This window comes from Schistocerca gregaria, chromosome 2 (assembly GCF_023897955.1).
Source record: "Schistocerca gregaria isolate iqSchGreg1 chromosome 2, iqSchGreg1.2, whole genome shotgun sequence".
Taxonomy (NCBI): domain Eukaryota; kingdom Metazoa; phylum Arthropoda; class Insecta; order Orthoptera; family Acrididae; genus Schistocerca; species Schistocerca gregaria.
In genome coordinates this window covers 400116691-400144686 of record NC_064921.1, presented here as the reverse complement: position 1 = coordinate 400144686, position 27996 = coordinate 400116691, and the positions used below count along the sequence as shown (strand labels likewise).

General features: G+C 39.1%; 1 protein-coding gene across 1 annotated transcript in view; it reads right to left on the bottom strand.

Moving 5' to 3' along the window:
- LOC126322302 (uncharacterized) overlaps positions 1–27996 on the bottom strand; it is a 255496-nt gene that overhangs the window by 8527 nt on the left and 218973 nt on the right. Inside the window, exons 18-21 of the mRNA XM_049994279.1 lie at positions 25507–25693; positions 18322–18526; positions 3231–3366; positions 1659–1834 (exon numbers count right to left, since the gene is read on the bottom strand). Of these exons, the coding sequence (XP_049850236.1) occupies positions 1659–1834; positions 3231–3366; positions 18322–18526; positions 25507–25693 (704 nt within the window). The remainder of the gene's footprint in view (positions 1–1658; positions 1835–3230; positions 3367–18321; positions 18527–25506; positions 25694–27996) is intronic.

The window sequence follows — 27996 nt, the reverse complement described above, 5'->3', positions numbered from 1 at the left end:
TTAAAATCCAGGGAGAAGAACTAAAGACCTGCAGTTTGTCGATGACATTGTAATTCTGTCCGAGACAGCAACGGACTTGGAAGATCAGTTGAACGGAATGGACAATGTAAGGAAAGTGTTTCTGAAGATGATTTATTTGTTAATGCTAAGTATAGATTTAAGTGTCACAAAGTCTTTTCTGAAAATATCTGTATGGAGTGTAGCCATGTATGGATGTGAAACATGGACGATAAATAGTTTAGACAAAAAGAGAATAGAAGATTTTGAAATGTGGTGCTGAAGATTAGATGGGTAGATCATGTAACTAATGAGGAGGTACAGAATAGAATTGGAGAGAAGAAGAATTTGTGGCACAACTTGACTAGAAGAAGGTATCAGTTGATAGGACACGTTTAATTCAGTACTGGAGGGAAGTGTTGAGGGTAAAAATCATACAGGGAGACGAAGAGATACACTAAGCAGATTCAGAAGGATGTAGGTTGTAGTAGTTACTTGCAAATGAAGAGGCTTGCGTAAGACAGAGTAAGATGGAGAGCTGCATCAAACCAGTCTTTGGGCTGAAGATCGCAACAACAACAGTGTCTACATCATGGAGTGATCTGATGAACTGTCCATCTGGTGAACCAAGTGCCACTTATATTCCCACCACTGCCCATACCAATACACACTGTCCTGTGATCCCTGATTCGCAGCATTAAGCACAGGTATGTCACTGGTGTTGTCAGTAAGTCTTAGACAGAGGTCGCATTACTGAGGAGTGTCTTGGACTTCACAACACCAGGTTGTATCAAATTCCTTGACAACGCAGAAAATTGTACATTGGACACATAAGGGCATGCTGTTGATGAGTACTCCAAGAACTTCAATGATGTGATTGTTTAATGCAATCAAACAAGACCAGCCAGTGGTTGTAAACAATATCAGAAATACTTGGCAAGAAGCGTGACCAAAGCAGCTGTGGTTCCTACATCACTTTGTTATCGAGGGATCTACTGAAATACAAACAAACACCGAACTAATCAACTGCTACACTGGCAACACTCTTAGCAATTGGAACCCTGCACGTGGTTTAATTACGATATAGAATGAAACTTTCAGCAAACGTAGTGACCTGTGACTAATGGAGTCACTGCTACCCATGCTCTAACAGAGAGCCAAATAATTTCACTTTATTTCCTTCCATATGCAGATCCTGAAAAATGGATGGTGGCGTAGCACGGCCTGACTAAGGGACAGAGAACGGTGTATGATGAGACACAGATAAATCCTCCTACATCTCACTATTGGGACTATGATTTCAAGGAATCAATTTGAACTAGACTGGTAGATAATGTTATATATACACCAAGGACTGTTGTAAGTGAGGAGTGAACCACTGACAGGAAGCTGAATACTGTGATGGTTGACACACAGGTGTGCTGCAACCAGTGGCTGTAGATAAACACTAGACAAGGTGAAGATATAATCATATTCTGAGCCACTAGACACTCATTTCATTAACACATTTGATGATGGAATAAGAATTGGATCACTATACTACTGTAGACTTTGTACACCAACAGCTGGAAGTACACACATCCATTACTTTGTCATTTAATACACTGGGAGGAATGAAAGAAACGTAAGTATGCATGTTTAATAAATCAATTTCACTATACCTTTTTATTGTCTCATCAACTGTTTCATTGTACAGGGAAGTAAAAAACTGTGTCTGGCTTCCTGAACAGTCTGATGTCAAACCCGAACTTGGACCGTATGTCTTCTCACCACAATTTTCAACAGTGAGTGAAATGTCCTGCTGAACAAAGGATCTGCACAGAGTATCCACAGCTTGCTGCAAAAAGTAAAATAAAGTAAAATATATAAAAGGCAACAGTGTTTCCCAATGATTTTGAGGCATTTTATAACTTCCTACACATGAGGAGAATACAAGGTCCTTAACATATGCAACTGTAAGTCATGTTTAAATAATCTATCCCCATACCATCATCGAAAGATAAACAGCACCAACAAAAAGTAAACTATAGATGTTCGTGAGACTAATTTCAATATGAGACATGAAATCAAAAATATGACTTCTTTCACTACTGGAACTAACATATTACAGTAAGAGAAACAACCTAGCCAACAAATAATGCGAGCAAATATGGGAAATGTAAAAACTTTTTATATTTTGTAAAATCATTACCGACATTTTATAAGATTTAAAGAAGAAACGTCTTTTCATATCCGAAATAGTATAGAGAATTAACATGAATTGTGATAGAAACCTTGTTCCTGTTTGTATAAAGAGTCTTTAAGTATAAGAATTGATTTGCAGAAAAAGTGAGAAATAAATTCATAACAACTAAACCAAGGAAAAAATTACACAACTATACGTTCTGTGGGTTTACACTCTCACAACTTTTTGGAAAAAAGAAAAAAAAGAAAAAAAAAGAGTTATTTGCCATTGACTGTACATTTATTACAAGTCCATTACTGCAGTTTTGACCTTTTGGACTTTTTCCAAGTGGGTAACAGTTGCTGTAAACATTGCAGCAATCAGCAATAAAAGGAATAAAAATGAAGTGAGCCTCTACCAACTGTGTCAGCTTCAGCCAGATTCACCTTTATTAAGTGACATATAGGATAAAACCACATGAAATAAAACTTTTGCTTATTACACATGCTGAAACAGATACCATACTTAAATGATATACTGACATGTGCAGTAAGCGTTAATTTTATTTGATGTGTTTTCAGCACATTTTCACATAATGTTGGTGTATGTGACTAAGGCTGCATATGCCATAGAGGCTCACTTTGTTTTTACTTTTTTTATTGCTGACCACTGCTGTGTATTCAGCAGCTGTAATCCACTTAGAAGTGGCCAAAAGGCTGAAATTTAATTAGTGGACTTTTTAATAAATGTACAGTCAATTGCAAATATGAAATCCTTTAAATAAAGAAACAATTGATTCTTTCTGTATATGGATATTAAATTTTACTCCTAAATTATTACTATAAAACTACCAATGGGTCAGACAAATGCCCTAAATGAAATGACATTCACAAAGTTGGCTTTCCAGAAGGAACAAGTCTCATAAGATTACAATCTCAACACCTATTCACACCAGAAAGTGATTCTTGTCAATAATATGATTACTTTATACATCAAGGTGGTAGTTTTTTACTCTTTCACTAACAGAGTGCTCCAGAGCGCTCAAACAAGAAAATCAAGAGTAATTTACCTCAGGGTCCCTTAAAAGTTCCAATCCAGTTAGGGCTTTCTCGTCAGCAAAAGCTTCACAAATACTTGATAAGTCCATGAACGAATATTGTTCCAATGAATTACATGTAGTCTTAGATTTCATATCATTCCATAGTCTGTAACATTAGAAAATGAAATGAAATGGTTGCTCTTGCTTCTATATGTTCATGTGGAAGTATTTTGTTCACAGATAAAAATTAACATTATAACAGAAACATACAAATATGCCTTCATCTTACTCTTATCAAAAATGTGAGGTGTTAAACTTTATGGGAACTATTAATACTAAGTATATCATCCCTCCCCCTTTCCAATCTACCTTAATACAATCGTAATTTATAGATACATAGGTTGGAACTTAAATAGTGACAACACTGCTGTGGAGACACTATGCACTGGAATCTACTATTGTCGCTGATAGCACTCGTTGTCGACATATCTACCTTACCTCCGAGCTAATGGACTCGCCCATCCCATGTCACAGGCATGCGCACAATCGAGGGAAACACAATCACTTGTGAGTGAGCGGTCTAATGTAACGGTGTCACTATGTTTTCAAAACAGGAACAACGGAGTTGGATCAAGATTGAATGTACCAGAGGTCGTACAGCACGACATTATCATCAAGATCTTCAAGATGCACGCGGGGAATCGGCATTGCTGTACAGAACTGTGGCACATTGGGTAAAAGCCTTCAATGAAGGTCGGCAAACTGTGGTAGACGTCCGTAGGGAGGTCATCCTAGCATCTCTGAAGAAGTGCATGCTGTTGCCACGTTAGTGGACAGTGACCGATGCCATATGATTCATGATCTCACTCACAAAACCAGATTAGCACATACAACTGTGCTTCGCATCCTGAAAGAACACCTGGGCATGCAAAAAATTGCATCACATTGGATTCCGCGTGACTTGACGGAAATGCAGAAACAGACACTGCTCACACACACTTGGAGCGCTATGAGCGCTAAGGAGAGGTTTTTTTATGCCGTATCGTAACACTGGATGAGCCATGGGTCACATCATACAAGCCTAAACTGAAACGCCAATTCAAGTATAGTATCATTATGGGTCGCCACAAAAGTCGAAAGTGCATTGGAGCCCCAGTATAGTGAAAGTTATGGTGATTCTTGTGTAAGACTGTGATGGTGGTTATCCTAATGCATTACATTCCTCCACAGCAGACCGTCAATATATAATATTACTGTTCATTTTTGGAGCATCACCTGCAACCAGCTTTGCGAAAGAAGCGTCAAAATTTTTTGTGCAATCCATTCATCATTTTGCATGACAATGCGCGGGCACATACAGCGCAAGCTGTGGCTTCTCTGTTCGGTTGATGGGACTGGGACAAACTGTACCATCCCCCATACTCTCCGGACTTAAGTCCTTGCGACTTTGATTTGATTCCAAAGATGAAGGAACCATTTTGTAGCATTTGCTTCAGAACTGTTCCAGAAATTCGACAGGCAGTAGACTGCTCCATTCGCACCGTCAACAGAACAGGCTCTGCTAACGGTACACTACGCCTTCCATATCGCTGGCAATGGGTTTCACACAACGCTGGTGATTACTTTGAAGGACAGTAACAGGGACAAACATGTAACTCTTTTGTATCGGTTGTGAATAAATAGTTGCCACTATTTAAGTTCCAACCCTCCTGTATCAAAAACAAAGAGCTCCCCTGCACCATTCTAGATATCACAATGAGATGAGCTGTTAGCAGATAGCAAGCAAAAATCCTTAGTGTGATTCTTAATTACATACTGAATGATGAATCATCCAGGATGCAGTAACAAAAATATAACAACTCTGACAGCCCCACCTTATCTTTGTTTGTGTGTGTGTGTGTGTGTGTGTGTGTGTGTGTGTGTGTGTGTGTGTGTGTGTGTGTGTCCATTAGGGAGGGGGGGGGGGGGGACGACACGTGTGTGTTTTCTACTTTAGAAAGCATTTTGGCTGAAAATTCAAATGTATAGCAGTATTTTTAGTTGTGCCTTTCTGTAACTTAGTGCCTCCTCTATTTGGTGAATAGCAGAATGAACTCATAAAATGATCACAAATTCCAAACCACCAATGTCAAGGAAAATATATTGTGTTACTGAGTTTTTGCCAACTGTTACCATGCTTTACAATTGCTCACTGGGAAAAAAAGTAGTGGATAATGTAACAGTATTTAAACATAACCCAGGTACCATCTTTTTTATATAATCACCTATTATCTTGAATGGAACAAGATAGCATATTCTTTTTCAAAGATCGATTTTCTTATATGGCCCTGAAAAGGACTGTTTACATTGTGTTGGATTATCTGAAGACTTATGACCTGTGGCTAATAAACATGATACACCAAGTTCACCATGTCATTTAAAGAGAGAACAGCTGCAAATGATGACCTCCATAGTCAATACTGAGCACAACAGTGTAAGGATTATCTGGCAGTTTGCAACATCTAACAGATAACAAACAGGTAGCTTTCAGTAATAATTTGTCACATGTATTTTGATTCACTGACTTCTGTGCATATATCAGGCATCTTTTGGCAATTAATGGCTTAACTGCTGTGGAACAGAGATCCATCCGAATATAGAATATGTGCCGCACAGTGTCATTGCCCACAACTTATTAAGATTCATTCACAGAAGTCTACATGCATGCCTAAATTCTAACCGTGAAGGTCCTTGTCTAACTGCAAGTGATTAAGATAAAACTGATGCTGGCTCTGGTAGTGCCCATGGGTAAGTTGTAAAGGTTGCAACAGCCAACAAACCTTTTGCTTATAACCACATTTCACTAGATGATCTCTTAGCAGGTTGATCCTTCCCAGTGAGCCACATTCCATTTTCCAAAATTAATGTCTGTCTTCTATCTCTATAGTTTTCATGGTATAAGTGACTCAAATGAGTTTTGTCTGGCTTACGCACAGAGAAGCAGTCCCAAAGTAGAATATATGGCAAGAGAGTGAATAACCAATATTTCATTATACTATTGTAAAAAATATGCTGCTAACTTGTTCCCAAACAGAGTGAAAATTTCTTAAACTGTTGACGGTTGCACTCCAAATCTCTCAACAGAATTATGACAAGAATTCTTTTTGTTTCTTTTTTTTCTTCATTCATTTATTTATATGACAGTATATTCCTTTTTCTGTTTTGATGGCAACTCTGTGCTATTATCTTTTATTCTGTTGTTGTTATGTGGTTGCCGAATGTTAAGTTTCCTATGCTGATTGACGACACAATAAAGTTATCGAGTCTAGTGAAGCAGGGTATAAAACCTGCCGGCTTTGACCAATGACGTCAGAATTGGCCGGAGAGCATTTATTACAGAAATGAAAGAGCTGACAAGACTGTTCAGAAACAAAGGAATGCAAGAGACAAAAAATATAGTTGACATATATCAAGGCAAGTAGTATTTTCACATTAAGGCTATCGTATGTTTGTATCGTTTTATTTCTGTAGAAAATGAAGGGTAAAAAATGGATGGAAATATTGGTAGCATAGAATACCTCACGTCACATATATATGGGTTGTATCTTGAACCTCATTCGAACTGTATTGGTGAACTGCAGTATGGGATACAAGTTTAGCATATGTCGATTTCTTCGTTTTCGTTAGCATTAATATCTTGTTGTTCAGTTAAACTATAAAGGTCAACTGAAGCACGGGATACAAATATTACATGTGTTGTTTCTTTCGCCTCTGCTACCGCTAATAGTCTGTTCTTATGTAGATAGTAGTACTACCAATGGCAGAAGGAGCTACATACATAATATTTGTATCATATATTGTACCGCAGTCGAACTACTACGCAAAGAAGCAATTACACGACACACATACAATTTGTATCTCGTTCTTCACTAAGGGGTACAGCTAGTCACATCGTTCTCACCCCCCACCCCCAAAATAAAAAATAAATAAATAATAATAATAATAATAATAATATCCACAGGAGTGACAATAGTATCTCATTCTTTATTTGAACTATGTAGCTATCACAACATTTGTATCCTGCTCTCCAGTTGGCATATATAGGTAACTCTCCTTAATGTTACATATGTCGTTCTTTTCGAATAGCTAGTGTCAGTGTAAAGGCCAAATGAAGGACAGGATACAAATTTTAGTTGTGTCGGGCGTTTCGCCTTAATATTACTAGTACAGATTCGAAAAAGTCGTACCAAGACTAGTGCTGACAAACAAAAAAAGAATGACAGCTGCGAAATTTCTATTACATACTGGAGTACACGAAAACATATGTAATGGTGTAATACAACAATTAAATATGCCAAATAGTCAAATTCGGTAAAAGAATATTTGTGCTAGCCCTTGTAGATAATGATGTGAACTCAATATTGTGATTAACTACGAGATGCTGATAACCCCTTTCCCCTAAATCCCTATACGAAGACAACCCATCTGAAATTACAATGGAACACTCTGCAATGGAACACTCTGGAATGTGACCTTCAATTAAACTGATCAAAACTTCCTTCCTTTGATTGGGTACTACTTTAAACACTACATCGTCACACTCTTGACATGAAAGTACCAGCCTCCTTCCCCCCCTAACCCATTATCCCACCAGGGGGTTCCACCCTGTTGTACTTCCTTTTGCCAAAATGTGACTCGTCAATTTTGACCAACACACACACACACACACACACACACACACACACACACACACACACACCAACGGCCGCCTATATTTCATGTATTCCCCACAAACTTCGCAACCCACAACTGTTAGTTACTCACATGACATTCGTGGACACACAGCCACACAGGATATCTCAAACACCAACAGTACACGATTTGCATAATGTCTCTCAAGGCGAGCTTAGGTTTTTCGAACCACGTCCCTCATCTAATGGATCGGCACAACCGATCTTTCCTGCAGCACTATACGAAAAAGTCGTGAGTACGGCGACGAGATACACTTGTGAGGCATTTATGTTCGCCGCACTCACGACATCGAACATACTCGGCAATGACATCAAAAAACAAATTGTGGCCAACATGTCTATGCCCATAGCCTCTCTCAAATCATCCAGGCTCATCGGAACAGAAAAATCCACACATACAAATGAAAATGAGGTACTAAAAACTGTCCTTAAATAAGAAGCTAATAGTCCAAATTACCTCAATATCACTAGGAATGAAATTAAGTACCGAATGAATTACAAACAACCAATTGTTTAAATAAATGCACACGAAGAATATTTTGAACAATATGTAGTGATCTCTTAAAATCACAACCAATTATTTTAATGTACAATGATAGCGCTTATACAGAGCACAGAACTGTTTTATTATCTATGGCTGAAAGTGAAGACATTATTCTCTTTGAGTAATGTGCGACATCATTGGTCAAAGTCGACTGGTTGTATCCCCTGCTTCACTACACCCAAGTTGTCTGTAGTTCACCAAATAAATCATTAATACAAGTGAACTGATATTTTGTGTGCCCAAGAACTTCAAATAGCTTTTTTAATCTATTAGGTTATTGGCCCAGAGCTGTACTGACTTACAGGACATGTAATTTGGATGTATAACAAAAACGACTGACCTCACTACTGATTATGGTTGGCGATGCAGAGAAGTATAAAATTCCACTGCTTGATGGAACCAATTTTAGTACCTGGAAATTTTGAATTGAGGTACTGTTAAATGAGATGGATCTGCTGGAATGTATTCAAATGAAATGGTCTGAAGTGGTTGTATATGAAGAGAATGATACGGCAAAAGTACACACAAAGCAAGTCATAAATCAACACGCATTGTGGATAGTTTTCTGGAGCATGCCAAAGATGAAGCTACCACATTTTATCTGTGGTTGTCACTGTGCAATGTTTTCGAGCAAAATGGAATGGCAAATCAGTAGTTAATTTGGAACACTTTGCTAGTGATGAAATTTGATTCAACAAATAACATGTTTAGTGATCATTTTCTGAATTCGACAAATTAATTCAAGAATTAGGACTATCTAGAGCAAAATTAGAAGAAACCAAGGCTGTTTGCCATCTGTTGTTAACAATGCTGCCGGATTATGATAATCCTGTCACAGCATTAGAAACACTGTCACCAGATATGTTAACTCTATAATGTGTAAAGAAGTAACTTTTGGATGAAAAGGCAAAGAAAAGGTTTTCAAGAAAGACCACTTTAAGTCATCGACGTTTTTTCCTCACTGTCAGGACAGAAACTGAAGTCTGGTAACAGTATTAACTCTGATAGCGCAGGTATTAATAGTTTTATTTTTTGGTGTTGTAGCTATGGGTTGATAGTGCATAGAATGTCAGATTGTTGAAAACCAAAGAAAAATGAAGCACAGAAACCAAACCAAAACAAAACAAAACTCTGCAGGGCAGCTCTGATGATCAGGATGGAAAAGAGAATATGTACCATGTCCCTGCAACTGGCTATGAAAATTCGTCAACATAAACTGAAATTAAATGGTATTTGGATTCCAGAGCTGCAAAGCATTTAATAAATAGTAACACACAAATTAAAAATGTGAAACACTGCCACAGCCAATTAGAATCAATATTGCGACATCTGGAATATTGCTACATGCTACAACTGTTGGTGAAATTGAAGTTATGAGTTGTGTGAAGGGCAAGAAAATTCCAATTTTGGTTACAGACTTTTGTCAGGTACAGACCTCAGCTATAACCTGCTGTCAGTATGTAAACTAGAATCAAAAGGTTTGCAAGTAGTTTTTGAGAACTGTGATAAATAAAGGTTTCTTGAAATTACTGCAATCAGTTGCCTTTTGGTTTTTTCTTAAATTTTTACTATCCCATTACCAGTTTCGAATTGCTTAGTGATTTAGCATCAGATAGAAAATATTTATAATTGTCTGCAGCAATGTGGAAGTCTTGTAGTTGTATAAGCAAATCTTGTAAGCACTGAGGGTAAGTGTTATTCCCAGAATGACGCTGATTTTGTTGAATTACTTACAATTATTAGTATCCGTTGGTTGGTTGTGTACACCGTATTCTGGAAAACATAACTACCTGTGTGAAGTACAGTAAAATTAATGTCATGGGGAAACATTCATTATGTTTTCCTGGACACTGAGTGCACCAACAGCTAATCAATGGATACTAATAACTGTAAGCAATGTAACAAAATCGATCTCATTATGTGAATAATTCTCATCACACTCAGTACTTACAAGTTTCATTTATACATCTTACCACAGCCACAAGATTCCCACACAGCTGCATACAATCAATAAATATGTACGATCTGATGATGAATCACTAAGCCATTCGAAACTGGTAATGAGATAGTAAAAATTTAAAAACATAATGTAAGGTAACTGGTTGCAATAATTTCAATAAATCTGTAAAGGTATTATTCAAAACAACTTTGTGACTCTTACTGTCACACAAACAAGTGAGTCCAACATGCATGCAATAATTTTATACATAAGGGACTTCAATGTCATGTAGCTTCATCAACAGAGATGATTGAATTATGGCACAAAAGGTTGGCTCATCTAATGTAAAATAATATTGGTAAGTTGCAGATGCAAAGAGATGGAACGAACTTTAAATCTGACACTTCATCAGATTACTATTTTTGCCATACATGTGTCAAAGGGAACCAGATGTCACACCTTGTAACGAGCCGTGCTGTGTCCTTTCATTATGGTAATGTGCTGGGACATGTCCTCACCCGGGGCACCACTTGTAACGTGCCGTTACATGTCCTTATTTATTAGTGCCACTTACAGTTCACGTCACAACCGGATCTACCGGTATTGAAACATTTCCTCACCCAGTAGATACTGCGCACTGTTCTTGACCTATCTTGCTTTGTTTATTCAATATTGTCTTCCCGTTAGCTGTGTCTGTCTCACCTAAATCACACTGAAATTAAGAAGCCAGGATCCTAGGTGAAGTTTTCCAAAATCAAAAGTGAAGATTGTATTCATTGTTGAACATTTATGCCAACCACAGTGCGATTTATTTGTTATCACTCGCACACACAATATTCATGTGACCAGGGCCTTACCCTTAATCGTCACAATAGGTAGGTCAAAAACTTCCAGGCTTTAACAAAGTTCACAATTGCAATTACCGAGAAATTAACCAACTTGCCACAATTACCGAGAAATTAACCAACTTGCCGCACTTTTTCTGCAAGAGAATCTGACTGAGAACTAACTGAGTACCGCACCAGCTCGGACCTTATATAGACGAGCGCTTGAATATTTGACTATTTCTGTTAATATATTGTAGTTTATAATTTCTCAGGGTAGATTAAAACTGAAGAAACTGCAAAAAAGGTGGGAATTTAAGGAGATGGGACCTAGATAAACTGAAAGAACCAGAGGTTGTACAGAGTTTCAGGGAGAGCATAAGGGAGCAATTGTTAGGAATGGGAGAAATAAATACTGTAGAAGAAGAATGGGTAGCTTTGAGGGGTGAAGTAGTGAAGGCAGCAGAGGATCAAGTAGGTAAAAAGACGAGGACTAGTAGAAATCCTTGGGTAACAGAAGAAATATTGAATATAATTGATGAAAGGAGAAAATATAAAAATGCAATAAATGAAGCAGGCAAAAAGGAATACAAACGTCTCAAAAATGAGATCGATAGGAAGTGCAAAATGGCTAAGCAGGGATGGCTAGAGGACAAATGTAAGGATGTAGAGGCTTATCTCACTAGGGGTAAGATAGATACTGCCTACAGGAAAATTAAAGAGACCTTTGGAGAAATGAAAGCCACTTGTATCAACATCAACATCAAGACCTCAGATGGAAACCCAGTTCTAAGCAAAGAAGGGAAAGCAGAAAGGTGGAACGAGTATATAGAGGGTCTATACAAGGGCGATGTACTTGAGGACAATATTATGGAAATGGAAGAGGCTGTAGATGAAGATGAAATGGGAGATACGATCCTGTGTGAAGAGTTTGACAGAGCACTGAAAGACCTGAGTCGAAACAAGGCCCTGGGAGTAGACAACATTCCATTGGAACTACTAACAGCCTTGGGAGAGCCAGTCCTGACAAAACTCTACCATCTGGTGAGCAAGATGTATGAGACAGGCGAAATACCCTCAGACTTCAAGAAGAATATAATAATTCCAATCCCAAAGAAAGCAGGTGTTGACAGATGTGAAAATTACCAAACAATCAGTTTAATAAGCCATAGCTGCAAATTACTCACGCGAATTCTTTACAGACGAATGGAAAAACTAGTAGAAGCTTACCTCAGGGAAGATCAGTTTGGATACTGCAGAAATGATTGACTTATCTTAGAAGAAAGATTAAAGAAAGGCAAACCTATGTTTCTAGCATTTGTAGACTTAGAGAAAGCTTTTGACAATGTTGACTGGAATACTCTCTTTCAAATTCTGAAGGTGGCAGGGGTAAAATACAGGGAGCGAAAGGCTATTTACAATTTGTACAGAAACCAGATGGCAGTTATAAGAGTCGAGGGACATGAAAGGGAAGCAGTTGTTGGGAAGGGAGTAAGAGAGGGTTGTAGCCTGTCCCCGATGTTATTCAATCTGTACATTGAGCAAGCAGTAAAGGAAACAAAAGAAAAATTCGGAGTAGGTATTAAAATCCATGGAGAAGAAATAAAAACTTTGAGGTTTGCCGATGACATTGTCATTCTGTCAGAGACAGCAAGAGACTTGGAGGAGCAGTTGAATGGAATGGACAGTGTCTTGAGAGGAGGATATAAGATGAACATCAACAAAAGCAAAACGAGGATAATGGAATGTAGTCGAATTAAGTTGGATGATGCTGAGGGAATTAGATTAGGAAATAAGACACTTAAAGTAGTAAAGGAGTTTTGCTATTTGGGGAGCAAAATAACTAATGGTGGTCGAAGTAGAGAGGATATAAATGGTCAACTGGCAATGGCAAGGAAAGCATTTCTGAAGAAGAGAAATTTGTTAACATCAAGTATAGATTTAAGTGTCAGGAAGTCTTTTCTGAAAGTATTTGTATGGAGTGTAGCTATGTATGGAAGTGAAACATGGACGATAAATACACTCCTGGAAATGGAAAAAAGAACACATTGACACCGGTGTGTCAGACCCACCATACTTGCTCCGGACACTGTGAGAGGGCTGTACAAGCAATGATCACACGCACTGCACAGCGGACACACCAGGAACCGCGGTGTTGGCCGTCGAATGGCGCTAGCTGCGCAGCATTTGTGCACCGCCGCCATCAGTGTCAGCCAGTTTGCCGTGGCATACGGAGCTCCATCGCAGTCTTTAACACTGGTAGCATGCCGCGACAGCGTGGACGTGAACCGTATGTGCAGTTGACGGACTTTGAGCGAGGGCGTATAGTGGGCATGCGGGAGGCCGGGTGGACGTACCGCCGATTTGCTCAACACGTGGGGCGTGAGGTCTCCACGGTACATCGATGTTGTCGCCAGTGGTCGGCTGAAGGTGCACGTGCCCGTCGACCTGGGACCGGACCGCAGCGACGCACGGATGAATGCCAAGACCGTAGGATCCTACGCAGTGCCGTAGCAGACCGCACCGCCACTTCCCAGCAAATTAGGGACACTGTTGCTCCTGGGGTATCGGCGAGGACCATTCGCAACCGTCTCCATGAAGCTGGGCTACGGTCCCGCACACCGTTAGGCCGTCTTCCGCTCACGCACCCACATCGTGCAGCCCGCCTCCAGTGGTGTCGCGACAGGCGTGAATGGAGGGACAAATGGAGATGTGTCGTCTTCAGCGATGAGAGTCGCTTCTGCCTTGGTGCCAATGAGGGTCGTATGCGTGTTTGGCGCCGTGCAGGTGAGCGCCACAATCAGGACTGCATACGACCGAGGCACACAGGGCCAACACCCGGCATCATGATGTGGGGAGCGATCTCCTACACTGGCCGTACACCTCTGGTGATCGTCGAGGGGACACTGAATAGTGCACGGTACATCCAAACCGTCATCAAACCCATCGTTCTACCATTCCTAGACCGGCAAGGGAACTTGCTGTTCCAACAGGACAATGCACGTCCGCATGTATCCCGTGCCACCCAACGTGCTCTAGAAGGTGTAAGTCAACTACCCTGGCCAGCAAGATCTCCGGATCTGTCCCCCATTGAGCATGTTTGGAACTGGATGAAGCGTCGTCTCACGCGGTCTACATGTCCAGCACGAACGCTGGTCCAACTGAGGCGCCAGGTGGAAATGGCATGGCAAGCCGTTCCACAGGACTACATCCAGCATCTCTACGATCGTCTCCATGGGAGAATAGCAGCCTGCATTGCTGCGAAAGGTGGATATACACTGTACTAGTGCCGACATTGTGCATGCTCTGTTGCCTGTGTCTATGTGCCTGTGGTTCTGTCAGTGTGATCATGTGATGTATCTGACCCCAGGAATGTGTCAATAAAGTTTCCCCTTCCTGGGACAATGAATTCATGGTGTTCTTATTTCAATTTCCAGGTGTGTAGTTTGGACAAGAAGAGAATAGAAGCTTTCGAAATGTGGTGCTACAGAAGAATGCTGAAGATTAGATGGGTAGATCACATAACTAATGAGGAAGTATTGAATAGGATTGGGGAGAAGAGAAGTTTGTGGCACAACTTGACCAGAAGAAGGGATCGGTTGGTAGGACATGTTCTGAGGCATCAAGGGATCACCAATTTAGTATTGGAGGGCAGCGTGGAGGGTAAAAATTGTAGAGGGAGACCAAGAGATGAATACACCAAGCAGATTCAGAAGGATGTAGGTTGCGGTAGGTACTGGGAGATGAAGAAGCTTGCACAGGATAGAGTAGCATGGAGAGCTGCATCAAACCAGTTTCAGGACTGAAGACCACAACAACAAACAACAATTTCTCAGGGTTAAAATGATCGTTTCTAACTGGTTTTGAAGTTAACTATGAGTGAGCTGTATCAATTTAAATACGCAGAACTAACTTATGCATCCGCTGTGGGAATTCCCGGCATATAACCACGGCAGCCCTTTTGAACAATAATTTTTACATATTCAAATTTACTTAATTCTTAATTAATGCACTTACAAAGTTGAGACTGGAGTTATTTTATGTTGAAAAATAAAGGGAGCAAAAGTATCGAAACAGATCTTGGGATTATTTGGCAGTTTGGTCACAATTGGCACTGAAAGTCACACAGGCTACAGATTTTAAGTCTTAATATCTATTTAACTAATAGACTTTAGGTTAATTTAAAAACTTTGCTGGAATCAGTAAAATTTAGGCTTTCTTTTGGATGCAGTCTTATAGCTGAATTTGATCTATTAGCTCACTCGAATTTTACTTAATATGTATTGCACAATATACGTCATTGTCCATAACTGTTAATAGTATGCATTTCCAATAAAACTGATTAGCTCATTACTTTCAGAATAGATATTAGAATGTACTGAAATAGTAGATTTTACTAGGAAAATTTTATTCAAACTATTTCTGAATTCTGTACTATGAGGCTGAAGGCCACAGAATCTGTAGTCGGAATTTGAGTAGTGAAAATGAAAAAAATAAAAGTTCATTGCTATACTAAGTTACTTAAGGAGTGTAAAACCAAAACAGAATAGCAGTGGGCAACCCTGCTTTGTTACAACCTTCACAAATCACGAAGAGTAAAAACAGCCAGACCACCAGAACTTATTCATACTGATCCAACTGGAAATTGGAAATTATTCCAAACTAATATGATAATACAAGATATGTTTTAACATTTGTCAATGACCTTACTCATTTTGCATGTGTGTATGTTCTAGATGCAAAGTCAGAAGTTGCGAAACTTTTCAAAATTTCTTAAGCAATGTCTACAGCTCATTTCAATTGGAAAATAAGTCATCCTGATTGTGATAATGGGTGAGAGTATATACTCAATGAGCTGAAGACTTTCTGTGAAGACTTTGGTATTCAATTTGGGTTGACAATGCAATATACTGAACATCTAAACAAGACTATTTTGGATAACACACACAGTATGCTTCTCAAATCAAAACTTGACAATAGTTTATGGACATAAGTAGTGTGGCCACAGTTTATATTACAAGTAGGAGGCCAACTACAGCCTTGGAAGGAAAAATACCAGCAGCACTATGGTATGGGAGAAAACCCAACTTGGAGAAGTTAAAGATTTTGATTGTTAAGCCTTTTTAAAAATGGAACTGTTAGTTAGAAAGTTTGATTCTCATTCTCTTAAATGCATATTTATTAGCTGTTGTCTAAATTGATACAGATTTTGGTGTCCAGGACTGAAGGAAGTGATTTCAGCAAAGGGTGCAATATTTGATGAAACTAAATTCAGTTTCGACAGGACAACTAGTGAACAGCAGCTTTCAAGAGAAAACAAAAACAGCAAAGAATAAAAGACAGATGAAAACAAAAAAGAAGAAAATATGACAGAAGGCTCTAGAGCACTAATCAAGATGCTTGTAAAGGTACAAACACTTCAATGAAACAACGGGGAACGAAACATGCCTTTGATGATTAGGCAACAGTGGTCTTGCATGCTAAATCATCTATTGATGATGTTCCTGAATGCTATGAAGATATAGAAGGGAGACACGATGAAAATTAATAGAGGGAAGCAATCAACGAAGAAATCAAGTCACTGGAACTTAATGAGACATGGGAGTTGACTGGTACTCTCAAGAAAAGAAACCAATTGATAGCAACTGGATGTTTAAAATGAAACAAAATCCAGATAGAAACACTGACAGATATAAGGCAAGGCTTGTAGTCAAAGGCTGTGCTTAGAGGAAGGGTTATGATCGTGATGAAACACACACTCCATTTGTCTTTTTGGCTACATTGAGAACACTGTCTCCATCATCATTGAAGACGATTGATCTCTTTATGCACACAAAAGATGACAAAAATGCCTGCCTTCTTGGGGAGCAATATGAAGATGTCTACATGAAGATACCTCAAGATGTCATGGTCAAAAAATGCATTCTTCAAATTAAAAAATCCTTCTAAGGATTGAAACGAGCTCCTCATTCACATAATGCAACATTTGATATGTTTGTCAAAAGTGTTGCAATGAGGACAGTAAAATGTTACCAGATATTTGTATGTAGGTAATTTGGGAGGATACAGCACAGCATATCTTCCATTGTATGTAGATGATGATGTAATTGCTCTAAGTAACTATGATGAGATCAACAAAATTAAAAGGGCTTTGGAAAATTGACTTTTCATACAAGATATGGGCAAAATTAAATCATTTCTTGGCATCAATTGCAAAAGATCAGATGGCGGAAAGATTGTGAGGCAATCTATGTACTTGTGGAAAGTACTGGAATGTTTGTGCATGAATGACTGTAACGCAGTTGAGACACCAATGGACACCAAACCCACTATGGAAAGCAGGTGAGTAATGATAAAGATTAAATAGGAGTGAGTATTTCGTGCATGTGTTAAAATCAAGTTGACAGATGGAATGTGTGGAAAACTATGGTATCCATGATTTGTTCTCACTGAAGATGACAGAGTGCACTAATAACTGCAGCGAATGGTAATGCAGAGGGCAGCTGAGTTGTTTGGTTCCCCCCAGCGAGGGCACTGGCTCCATGTGGTGTGGTCCACCTGACAAGTTGATTGTAATGCATGCGCCTAATACTCACAGCCCAGTATATACTGTGGAACTGACAATATTAATAACACTCTAGTTCTAATATTTATGGATAAACAGATGTGTTGAAGCCCCTGTATATAGGCTGCTATGCATGACAGGTGTGTGATGGACCAAAATGTGTGTGCATTTTATGTGACATACACATAAACAGGCGAACCCATGGGGAAAAAGCTAGTAATGATTAAGACAGAAGAGTAATACAAAAACAAAAAATTGGCAACAACCTGGCATTACCTCAGCATAAATAAGTCTACATAAAAGGCTGGTTGCTCCATTTCGTCAGCTAATTTAATCCACAACCCTGGAGCTCAGTCACTGGTGTCATGGATCAACTAGTGACTCTCAATGAGTTTAGTGACAATAAATTTGCAAAAACTACTACAATATTTTAAATCTACTTTCATTTAAATGAAACAACGATAGTATGGTATTAACTTTTTTCAGTATATGATGAAAAATTATTTCAATAAGTATTACCTCCTCAGTCTTTGTCTGGTAGGCTCATCACCTGTTAGAATGCTCAAAACCCCGATTTCCAAGACATCTTTGGCTGCACTTATGAAGTACTTCAGGAGGTCTTGTTGTGCATGATAAGTAATTTTAACTGTACTGGAACTACCAGCAGGGATTATAAACTTGCTAGGCTCAACAGTTATAGCTGACTTTTTCAGAAATTCCAGACCTGAAAATATTAGAAAGTATTATAACATTCATAGTGAACATATGTTCTGCATGATAGTAGTATTTCCTAAAAAGGGGATACTCCGTAAGTAAATTTAATTCAGCATATGAATGTTTGAAAAAAATAAGCATCACATGAGCAGCTGTCTAGAAAAATTAATTTGTGACGGATCTACAAACACAAAACTTTCTAAAACAGAGACAAAATTTATGTTTCGTCATTTAAGTCATTTTTTTCGCCTGGGGAAAGGCACAGACAGGGGAAAGAAAGAGAATGTTTGATGTAAATGGAATTATGTTGAGCCAACAAAGTGAGATTAAGTTCATAGTATTGGTCAACACAGAAAAAAAGTCTCACAAGGTAAACTGGTGACCGACAGTCACTCACTACTAAACATCATGAACATGTTTCAGCATCATGGAAGCCTGGAAGTGAGACATGCCATTCTAAAAATGTCATATAGCACATCACTTCGATGGTACTTGAGGGAGCTGTAAACGATAAAAACTGTAGGGGAAGATGGAAATCTATGCAATAAATAATGGAGGATATTGGGTGCAAAGGTTACCATGAAAGGAAGAGGTTGGCACAGTAGAGAAATTCATGGTGGGGCACACCAAATCAGTCAGGACACTGACTGATGTGAAAAAAGGCACGACAGAGTGTGGGCTGTGATATTTTCAGAGGAACCATTCTGAACTTCAAAGTAGTTTAGGAAAACTGTTAAAGAGCTAATCTGGATGGCCAGATGGTAATTGCCTTTTTCAAAATGTGAGCTTTATACCATAACACTGTGCCCTCTAGTTTAGGGTGAAAAGGAGGAGCACTGAACATGTGCTGGTAGAATGATACTATCAGTAATAAAGTAGGTCATGAGAGAGACTAGCTTCTGAAATAACATCAAAGGTAACACTGGACTATAAAACAGTCATATCTTATAGTAGTAATGGGCTGCAGGTAAGTGACAAAAAGAAGAAAAATAACTGCACTCAAAAGGAAGAGAAGGATAAAGATGGAAACGAAAGCAAGCTGAAAATATGAAGAGGAAGTAAAGTTCTGGTAGAAAACTGAGATGAGTTAAGGAAGACAAAGTAGTATCTGTTCAAACCTTCCCATCCATCATTATAGTTCTGAGGAACATGGAATTATAATTTTATGTTGACTGACTGAATTAACTCTTCAGACAGCACTGTACTGATTTTCTGGTTTTATTTCACATTATCAATTATTACTACATCCTCAGATGTATCTCAAAACTCAAATACACCAGTTGAACCTAAAAGTGCTATCTGAATCTGTCTATAGGTGTTATCATCATTCACACTTCACCACCTCTCCATCACACCACCAAGTTATACTAGTAGCACGGGAAGGAGTTTTGGTATTTTAGATATCACTATGAACCACAGACCTTGCCATTGGTGGGGAGCCTTGTGTGCCTCAGCGATACAGATAACTGTACCATAGGTGCAACCACAACTGAGGGGTATTGGTTGAGAGGCTAGACAAATGTGTGGTTCCTGAAGAGGGGCAGCAGCCTTTTCAGTAGTTACAGAGGCAACAGTCTGGATGATTGATTGAACTAGTCTTGGAACACTAACCAAAATGGCCTTGCTGTGCTGGTACTGCGAACGGCTGAAAGCAAGGGAAACTACAGCCATAATTTTTTCCCAAGGGCATGTAGCTTTACTGTATGGTTAAATGATGATGGCGTCCTCTTGGGTAAAATATTCCGGAGGTAAAATAGTCCCCCATTCGGATCTCCGGGCGGGGACTACTCAAGAGGATGTCGTTATCAGGAGAAAGAAAACTGGCGTTCTACGAATCGGAGCGTGGAATGTCAGATCCCTTAATCAGGCAGGTAGATTAGAAAATTTAAAAAGGGAAATGGATAGGTTAAAGTTAGATATAGTGGGAATTAGTGAAGTTTAGTGGCAAGAGGAAAAAGACTTTTGGTCAGGAGAATATAGGGTTATAAATACAAAATCAAATAGGGGTAATGCAGGAGTAGGTTTAATAATGAATAAAAAAAATAGGAGTGCAGGTAAGCTACTACAAACAGCATAGTGAACGCATTATTGTGGCCAAGATAGACAAGAAGCCCACGCCTACTACAGTAGTACAAGTTTATATGCTAACTAGCTCTGCAGATGATGATGAAATTGATGAAATGTATGATTAGATAAAAGAAATTATTCTGGTAATGAAGGGAGACGAAAATTTTATAGTCATGGGTAATTGGAATTCGAGAGTAAGAAAAGGAAGAGAAGGAAAAGTAGTAGGTGAATATGGATTGGGAGGACAAAATGAGAGGAAGCCGCCTGGTAGAATTTTGCACAGAGCATAACTTAATCATAGCTAACACTTGGTTCAAGAATCATGAAAGGAAGTTGTATACATGGAAGAAGCCTGGAGATACTAAAAAGTTTCAGATGGATTATATAATGGTAAGACAGAGATTTAGGAACCAGGTTTTAAATTGTAAGACATTTCCAGGGGCAGATGTGGACTCTGACCACAATCTATTGGTTATGAATTGTAGATTAAAACTGAAGAAAGTGCAAAAAGGTGGGAATTTAAGGAGATGTGACCTGGATAAACTGAAAGAATCAGAGGTTGCACAGAGTTTCAGGGAGAGCATAAGGGGACAATTAACAGGATGGGGGAAAGAAATACAGTAGAAGAAGAATGGGTAGCTTTGAGGGATGAAGTAGTGAAGGCAGCAGAGGATCAAGTAGGTAAAAAATACGAGGGCTGCTAGAAATCCTTGGGAGATACTGAATTTAATTGCTGAAAGGAGAAAATATAAAAATGCAGTAAGTGAAGCAGGCAAAAAGGAATACAAACGACTCAAAAATGAGATCAATAGGAAGTGCAAAACGGCTAAGCGGCGATGTCTAGAGGACAAATGTTAGGATGCAGAGGCTTATCTCACTAGGGGTAAGATAGATGCCGCTACAGGAAAATGAAAGAGACCTTTGGAGAAAAGAGAACCACTTGCATGAATATCAAGAGCTCAGATGGAAACCCAGTTCTAAGCAAAGAAGGGAAAGCAGAAAGATGGAAGGAGTACATAGAGGGCCTATACAAGGGCGATGTTCTTGAGGACAATATTATGGAAAACGAAGATGATGTAGATGAAGATGACATGGGAGATATGATACTCCATGAAGAGTTTGACAGAGCACTGAAATACCCGAGTTGAAACAAGGCCCCGGGAATAGACAACATCCCATTAGAACTACTGACAGCCTTGGGAGAGCCAGTCCTGACGAAACTCTACCATCTGGTGAGCAAGATGTATGAGACAGGTGAAGAACCCTCGGACTTCAAGAAGAATATAGTAATTCCAATCCCAAAAAAAGCAGGTGTTGACAGATGTGAAAATTATCCAACTCTCAGTTTAATAAGTCATGACTGCAAAATACTAACACGAATTCTTTAAAGACAAATGGAAAACCTCGTAGAAGCCAGCGTCGGGGACGATCAGTTTGGATTTCGTAGAAATACTGGAACATATGAGACAATACTGACCCTACAACTTATCTTAGAAGCTAGATTATGAAAGGCAAACCTACTTTTATAGCATTTGTAGACTTAGAGAAAGCTTTTGACAATGTTGACTGGAATACTCCCTTTCAAATTCTGACGGTGGCAGGGGTAAAATACAAGCAGCAGAGGGCAGTTATAAGAGTCGAGGGACATGAAAGGGAAGCAGTGGTTGGGAAGGGAGTAAGACAGGGTTGCAGCCTCTCCCCGATGTTATTCAATCTGTATATTGAGCAAGCAGTAAAGGAAACGAAAGAAAAATACGGAGTAGGTATTAAAATCCATGGAGAAGAAATAAAAACTTTGAGGTTCACCGATGACATTGGAAATCTGTCAGAGACAGCAAAGGACTTGGAGGAGCAGTTGAACGGAATGGACAGTGTCTTGAAAGGAGGATATAAGATGAACATCAACAAAAGCAAAACGAGGATAATGGAATGTAGTCGAATTAAGTCGGGTGATGCTGAGGGAATAACATTAGGAATTGAGACGTTTAAAGTAGTAAAGGAGTTTTTCTATTTGGGGAGCAAAATAACTGATGATGGTCGAAGTAGAGAGGATATAAAATGTAGACTGGCAATGGCAAGGAAAGTGTTTCTGAAGAAGAGAAATTTGTTAACATCGAGTATAGATTTAAGGGTCAGGAAGTCATTTCTGAAAGTATTTGTATGGAAGGGAAACATGGACGATAAATAGTTTGGACAAGAAGAGAATAGAAGCTTTCGAAATGTGGTGCTACAGAAGAATCCTGAAGATTAGATGGGTAGATCACGTAACTAATGAGGAAGTATTGAATAGGATTGGGGAGAAGAGAAATTTGTGGCACAACTTGACCAGAAGAAGGGATCAGTTGGTAGGACATGTCCTGAGGCATCGAGGGATCACCAATTTAATATTGGAGGGCAGCGTGGAGGGTAAAAATCGTGGAGGGAGACCAAGAGACGAATACACTAAGCAGGTTCAGAAGGATGTAGGATGCAGTACGTACTGGGAGATGAAGCAGCTTGCACAGGATAGAGTAGCATGGAGAGCTGCATCAAACCAGTCTCAGGACTGAAGACCACAACAAAAACAACAACAACAACAGATGTCACTTTAGCATATGACTTAAAAGAAGTCAGGCACATGGCAAAACAGGTCATAGAAAGCTTCTAGTCAAAGGATAAGTTCTACCGTAATGGTTTAACACATTGCAACTGGTAATCTTATACAAAAGATGTTAACCTTTTTGCAACATATTCTATATATATTAATACTCTCTTTTCTATTAGTTTCTTACAAGGCTTCTGATCTTTTTGCAGTAGTAATGCTGTTGAACTTGTTACAAACTGTAATTTAACACATGAACTTGTGATAACTAACACTTTAAAGTTTACCATGTAGCACATGAATTTCCGGATTGGAAACATCTAAATATATGACACTAACTCTGTAGTACAACTAATTCTGAATGATAAAGAACTATAATATAACACAGGCATTTTTTGGAAATTCATTCATACAGGCTTCATATAATGATGTACCATCAAAGATATTTCACTCTTTTTCTCTTCTGGTGTTGACTGTGTAGTAAAATCTTAGAATGACGTTTCCAGTTGGTTTAAGTTATCTAATGTGAAACATCATTTGAACTTGTGTCAGGAAATATTCTGAGCTTTTAAGATCCATGTAAAATTATATGTGATCATTTTTCCAGTGACTTTCCAAATGAACTCATTACTCCAGTTTTGTTCTGTCAACTTGTGGTGGACTGTTTCCTGTCTGAGAAGCAATATGCAGCATCTTATGTTTCTGGAAATGTAAAATCAAGACATAACTTATTCAATAACCGGAGGGAAGGATGGAAGTTTTCTGATTGGAAGCACAGTTATATCACCACAAAGCACCAAGTTAAATCCACCTTACGATCTGTATAACACACCATAAAGAAAACTGACTCCAATATGTGGTATGCACGACGGTAGACACTATCACTCTCATAACTGATATTCTGTCTACCTTTTACATATTCGGCGTCATGAATTATTACAAGCTATGTCTGCAATGGAGTTCTGAAATCATCTGAACTATCTTGCTGGATAAAATAGTAACAGCTGTGGTGTTTAGTATGACATTCACTGGGTTTCATCTCCTTTATCACAGAATTTCCTAGATAGCTTCCAGTTTTTTGCAGGTGCCACATAACAATTAATATGGTTCGCAGGAGAGCTTCTGTAAAGTTTGGAAGGTAGGAGACGAGATACTAGCAGAAGTAAAGCTGTGAGTACCGAGCGTGAGTCATGCTTCGGTAGCTCAGATGGTAGAGCAATTGCCCGCGAAAGGCAAAGGTCCCGAGTTCGAGTCTCGGTCGGGCAAACAGTTTTAATCTGCCAGGAAGTTTCATATCAACGCACACTCTGCTGCAGAGTGAAAATCTCATTCTGGAATACGACTCATGCTTCATGCAGTAATCTCTTCTTACTATTCTTAATATTGTGGTAGACCACAGTTCTTAATAATGTAGTAGACCATTGTTCTCATAATCTGTCATCATAAGCAGATGGATTGCAGACAGGATGCCTGTTGAGGTGCATGGCAGTCAGCACAGCATTGCTTCCACATACCCATTCTGAGGGGGCTCACTTGGCGGAGAGGAAGAGGGAGGGGGACAGGGTGACGGGGGGAGAGGGGGAGAGGGAGGGAGGGAGAGAGAGAGAGGGAGGGAGAGAGAGAGAGGGAGGGAGAGGGGAGAATCAAATTCACACAGCTTGGCAGAAGTTGCCAAAGAAAACTGACATTACCTCGCCTGATGACAGTTATCTGCATGGCTTCCATAGCCTTACAGTTGTGCACCGGTCGTGGACTTGCTGTGAGCACAGGCTCAATGGCTTTCCACTATGTCTTGTGCTGCATTGGGATGTAGCTAACTGCCATTTTTCCTTCGCCATATGGAAGGGGCAATCCGGCTGTTGAGACACAATTAGAGCACGCTCACCTACATGGAAGCAAATGAGGCTGTGCTGTATGGATAGCAAGTGATGGGAAGTGAGTGATACTTACTTATGTTCACTGTACAGCGGCAGTGCTCTAGTAATGGGAGTTGGGAAGTGTGAATAAGGGCACAATAGTCTAGAGGGTGACGAGATTAAGAGGAAAGTGTGGAAAAGATGAGTGAGTAGAATGGGTAGAAAGAAAAGGAAAGGAAATATAAAGAGGAACTCTAATAAACAGAAAAGGAAATGGGAGGGAAAGGACAGAGGTGGTGGAGGAGTGGAAAGTGAGTGAGTGAGTGAGTGAGCAATGTGTGTGTGTGTGTGTGTGTGTGTGTGTGTGTGTGTGTGTGTGTGAGGGGGGGGGGGGTTAAAAGCAATAAAAAATCATTGTAATAGTTAAAGCAAAATGTGTAAAGCACTATCATTTTGAGCAAAATAAGAGGAGAATAAGATAGTTGCCTTTTGTTGTGGCATTCACAATTGCAAATGCATCCAGTGTTCCAGAATTACTGATGATAAAATAAGCTTCCATACAAGGTTTCCCATAATCTAATGCACCTATGCAAAGCCACATATGACCTGTTCCATCTTTTGGTACACCTTTGATAGTAATCCGGTGGTGGCCACCATAAGCATAAAGGGGAAACTGAAAAACAAAAGAGAAAAATTTAAGGTTATAATAAAGATAATAATGGGACAATAAAAGAGAAGAACAAAGACAAATGCAAAATTGCACAAACAAGTGATTCAACCATATTGGAATTACATATATTTTTTTAAAATATTACAAGAGTCATTCCGAAAGCAAAGAACACCTTCTTCTACAAAAAATTTATTTGATGTACTTTTAAAAAACTGTATTTTACATACAGTCTGATACCGAAGCTACTTTTCTACATAATCACCATGCAAATTTAGGCATGTGTCATACCCATTTACCAGGTTTTCTGTGCCTTCTGCATACACAGTTGCCACCAACTTTTTGAACCATTGACTAATGGCTTCTTTTAAGTTCATCATCACTTCCATAGCATTGTTCACTCAAACAAATATCTTCGAATGTGGGGAATAATTGTAATCACTTGGGGGCTAAGTCTAGACTGAATGCCGGATGTTGGAACATTTCCCACTAAAACCATGGAAGCTAGTCCTTGTCACTCCTGGACATGCATTATCATGGAAGAGGAAGACTCAACTGGTTAGCGTTCCGTGCTGCTTGTTTTTATTGGCTCAAAATAGTTGTGAAGCGTCTGCCAGTAGGTTGCTGCAGTCCACTAATTGTGAAACGCTTGTCTGGTTGGATTTTTGTTTCAGTCTTCTTCTGTCTGCCATTAAACATGATACACTACTTTCAAACTGATGCTTCATTCGTAACATTACCATAAACCTCAGTTGTCTATCTACAAATTTCAGTGCTTGGATTTTTTTGCGAATTTAAAAAGTGTGCACCTTACACTTGGCAGGATTGTTAATTTTGTCATACATTTTACAGTTGCATAGTTAAGCAGTAATCAACAGTATTGGATCCCAGCTGCCACCAAACTAAAGCAGATGAATACCAAGGTCAGTGGTTGTTTGGCAGTGGAAGTAGGGGAACATGGTCATGTGTCAAAACAAAATGTTTTCTCCTTTGCGAATGACTCTCATAAATATTTGGATGCCAATGCAGCCTATTAAAATGAAGTCTCAGTTAATATGGCTTGTTGTAACAAGAGAAATATCCCTGCTCAATTGGCTAAAATTGATTTTAAAATACATACATGTTTGTGTTCTATCACACAAATAGGTCCTTTACATGTAAAAGCCTGGATTTACAAACAACTGATGGCTTAGGGTTGACGAATCTGAAGGTTACAGAAGGACAAGTCGCCGAAGAAGTGGTATTAAGTGTAACAAGCATTTCTGACCAGCATATTCACAATGGTCATAAGTGAACCATTATGTAACAAAAAGTTAAGCAGTCAATTGGAACCAAGCGTCTTTAACACAAACATTACAGCAGCATAGTCATATTTCCCAAAATAAGAAGCTGTTGTGTTCATCAAACAATGAAAAATCCAGTATTACGAAAAAGGAAAGTTGCTACTCGCCATACAGCACAGATGCTGAGTCATAGATAGGCACAAAACAAACTCACAACTAATGCTTTTGGCCATCAAGGCCTTCGTCAACAACAGATGACACACACACACACACACACACACACACACACACACACACAAAATATGTTGGTTCTCCTGAGAAAGTCATCAATGGATTAGAAGGAGTTGGGCACCAATAAATCCTTTCGGCTTCTCTTAAACTGAATTTCATTTTTATGGCTGCTGGCAAGTTATTGAAAATGTGTTTTCCTGAATACTGCACACATCTTTGTGTACAAGAGTAAGTGACTTTAAATCCTTGTGAAGATTCTTCTTATTTCTAGTATTGATTCCATGAACTGAGCTGTTGGATTGAAAAAGTGATATATTTTTAATGACAAATTTCATTAGCGAATAAATATATTGGGAAGCAGTAGTTAGTGTCCCTAGTTGCCTAAACAGTCTTCTCAGGATGTTCTTGAGTTCACACCACATATAACTCTCATTGTCCGTTTTTGTGCCCAGAGAACTTCAGCTTGGCTTGATTACACCAAAAAATTATCCCATATGACATTATGGAATGAAAGTAAGCATAGCGTGCCAGCTTTTTTCAGTTTTATATCCCCTATGTCTGACAATTTTCATTGCAAATAGAGATTTGTTAAGACATATAAGCAGTTCTGTAATGTGCTTCTCCCAGTTGAATTTATTATCAAGCTGTAATCCCAAGAATTTAACACTGTCCAATTCTTCTATCCGCTTGTCATCGAATGTTACGCACATACTCGTGGGACACCCCTTGCAAGTTCTGAACTGCATGTAGTGTGTTTTTTCAGAGTTTAGTGACAAATAATTGGCTAGGAACCAG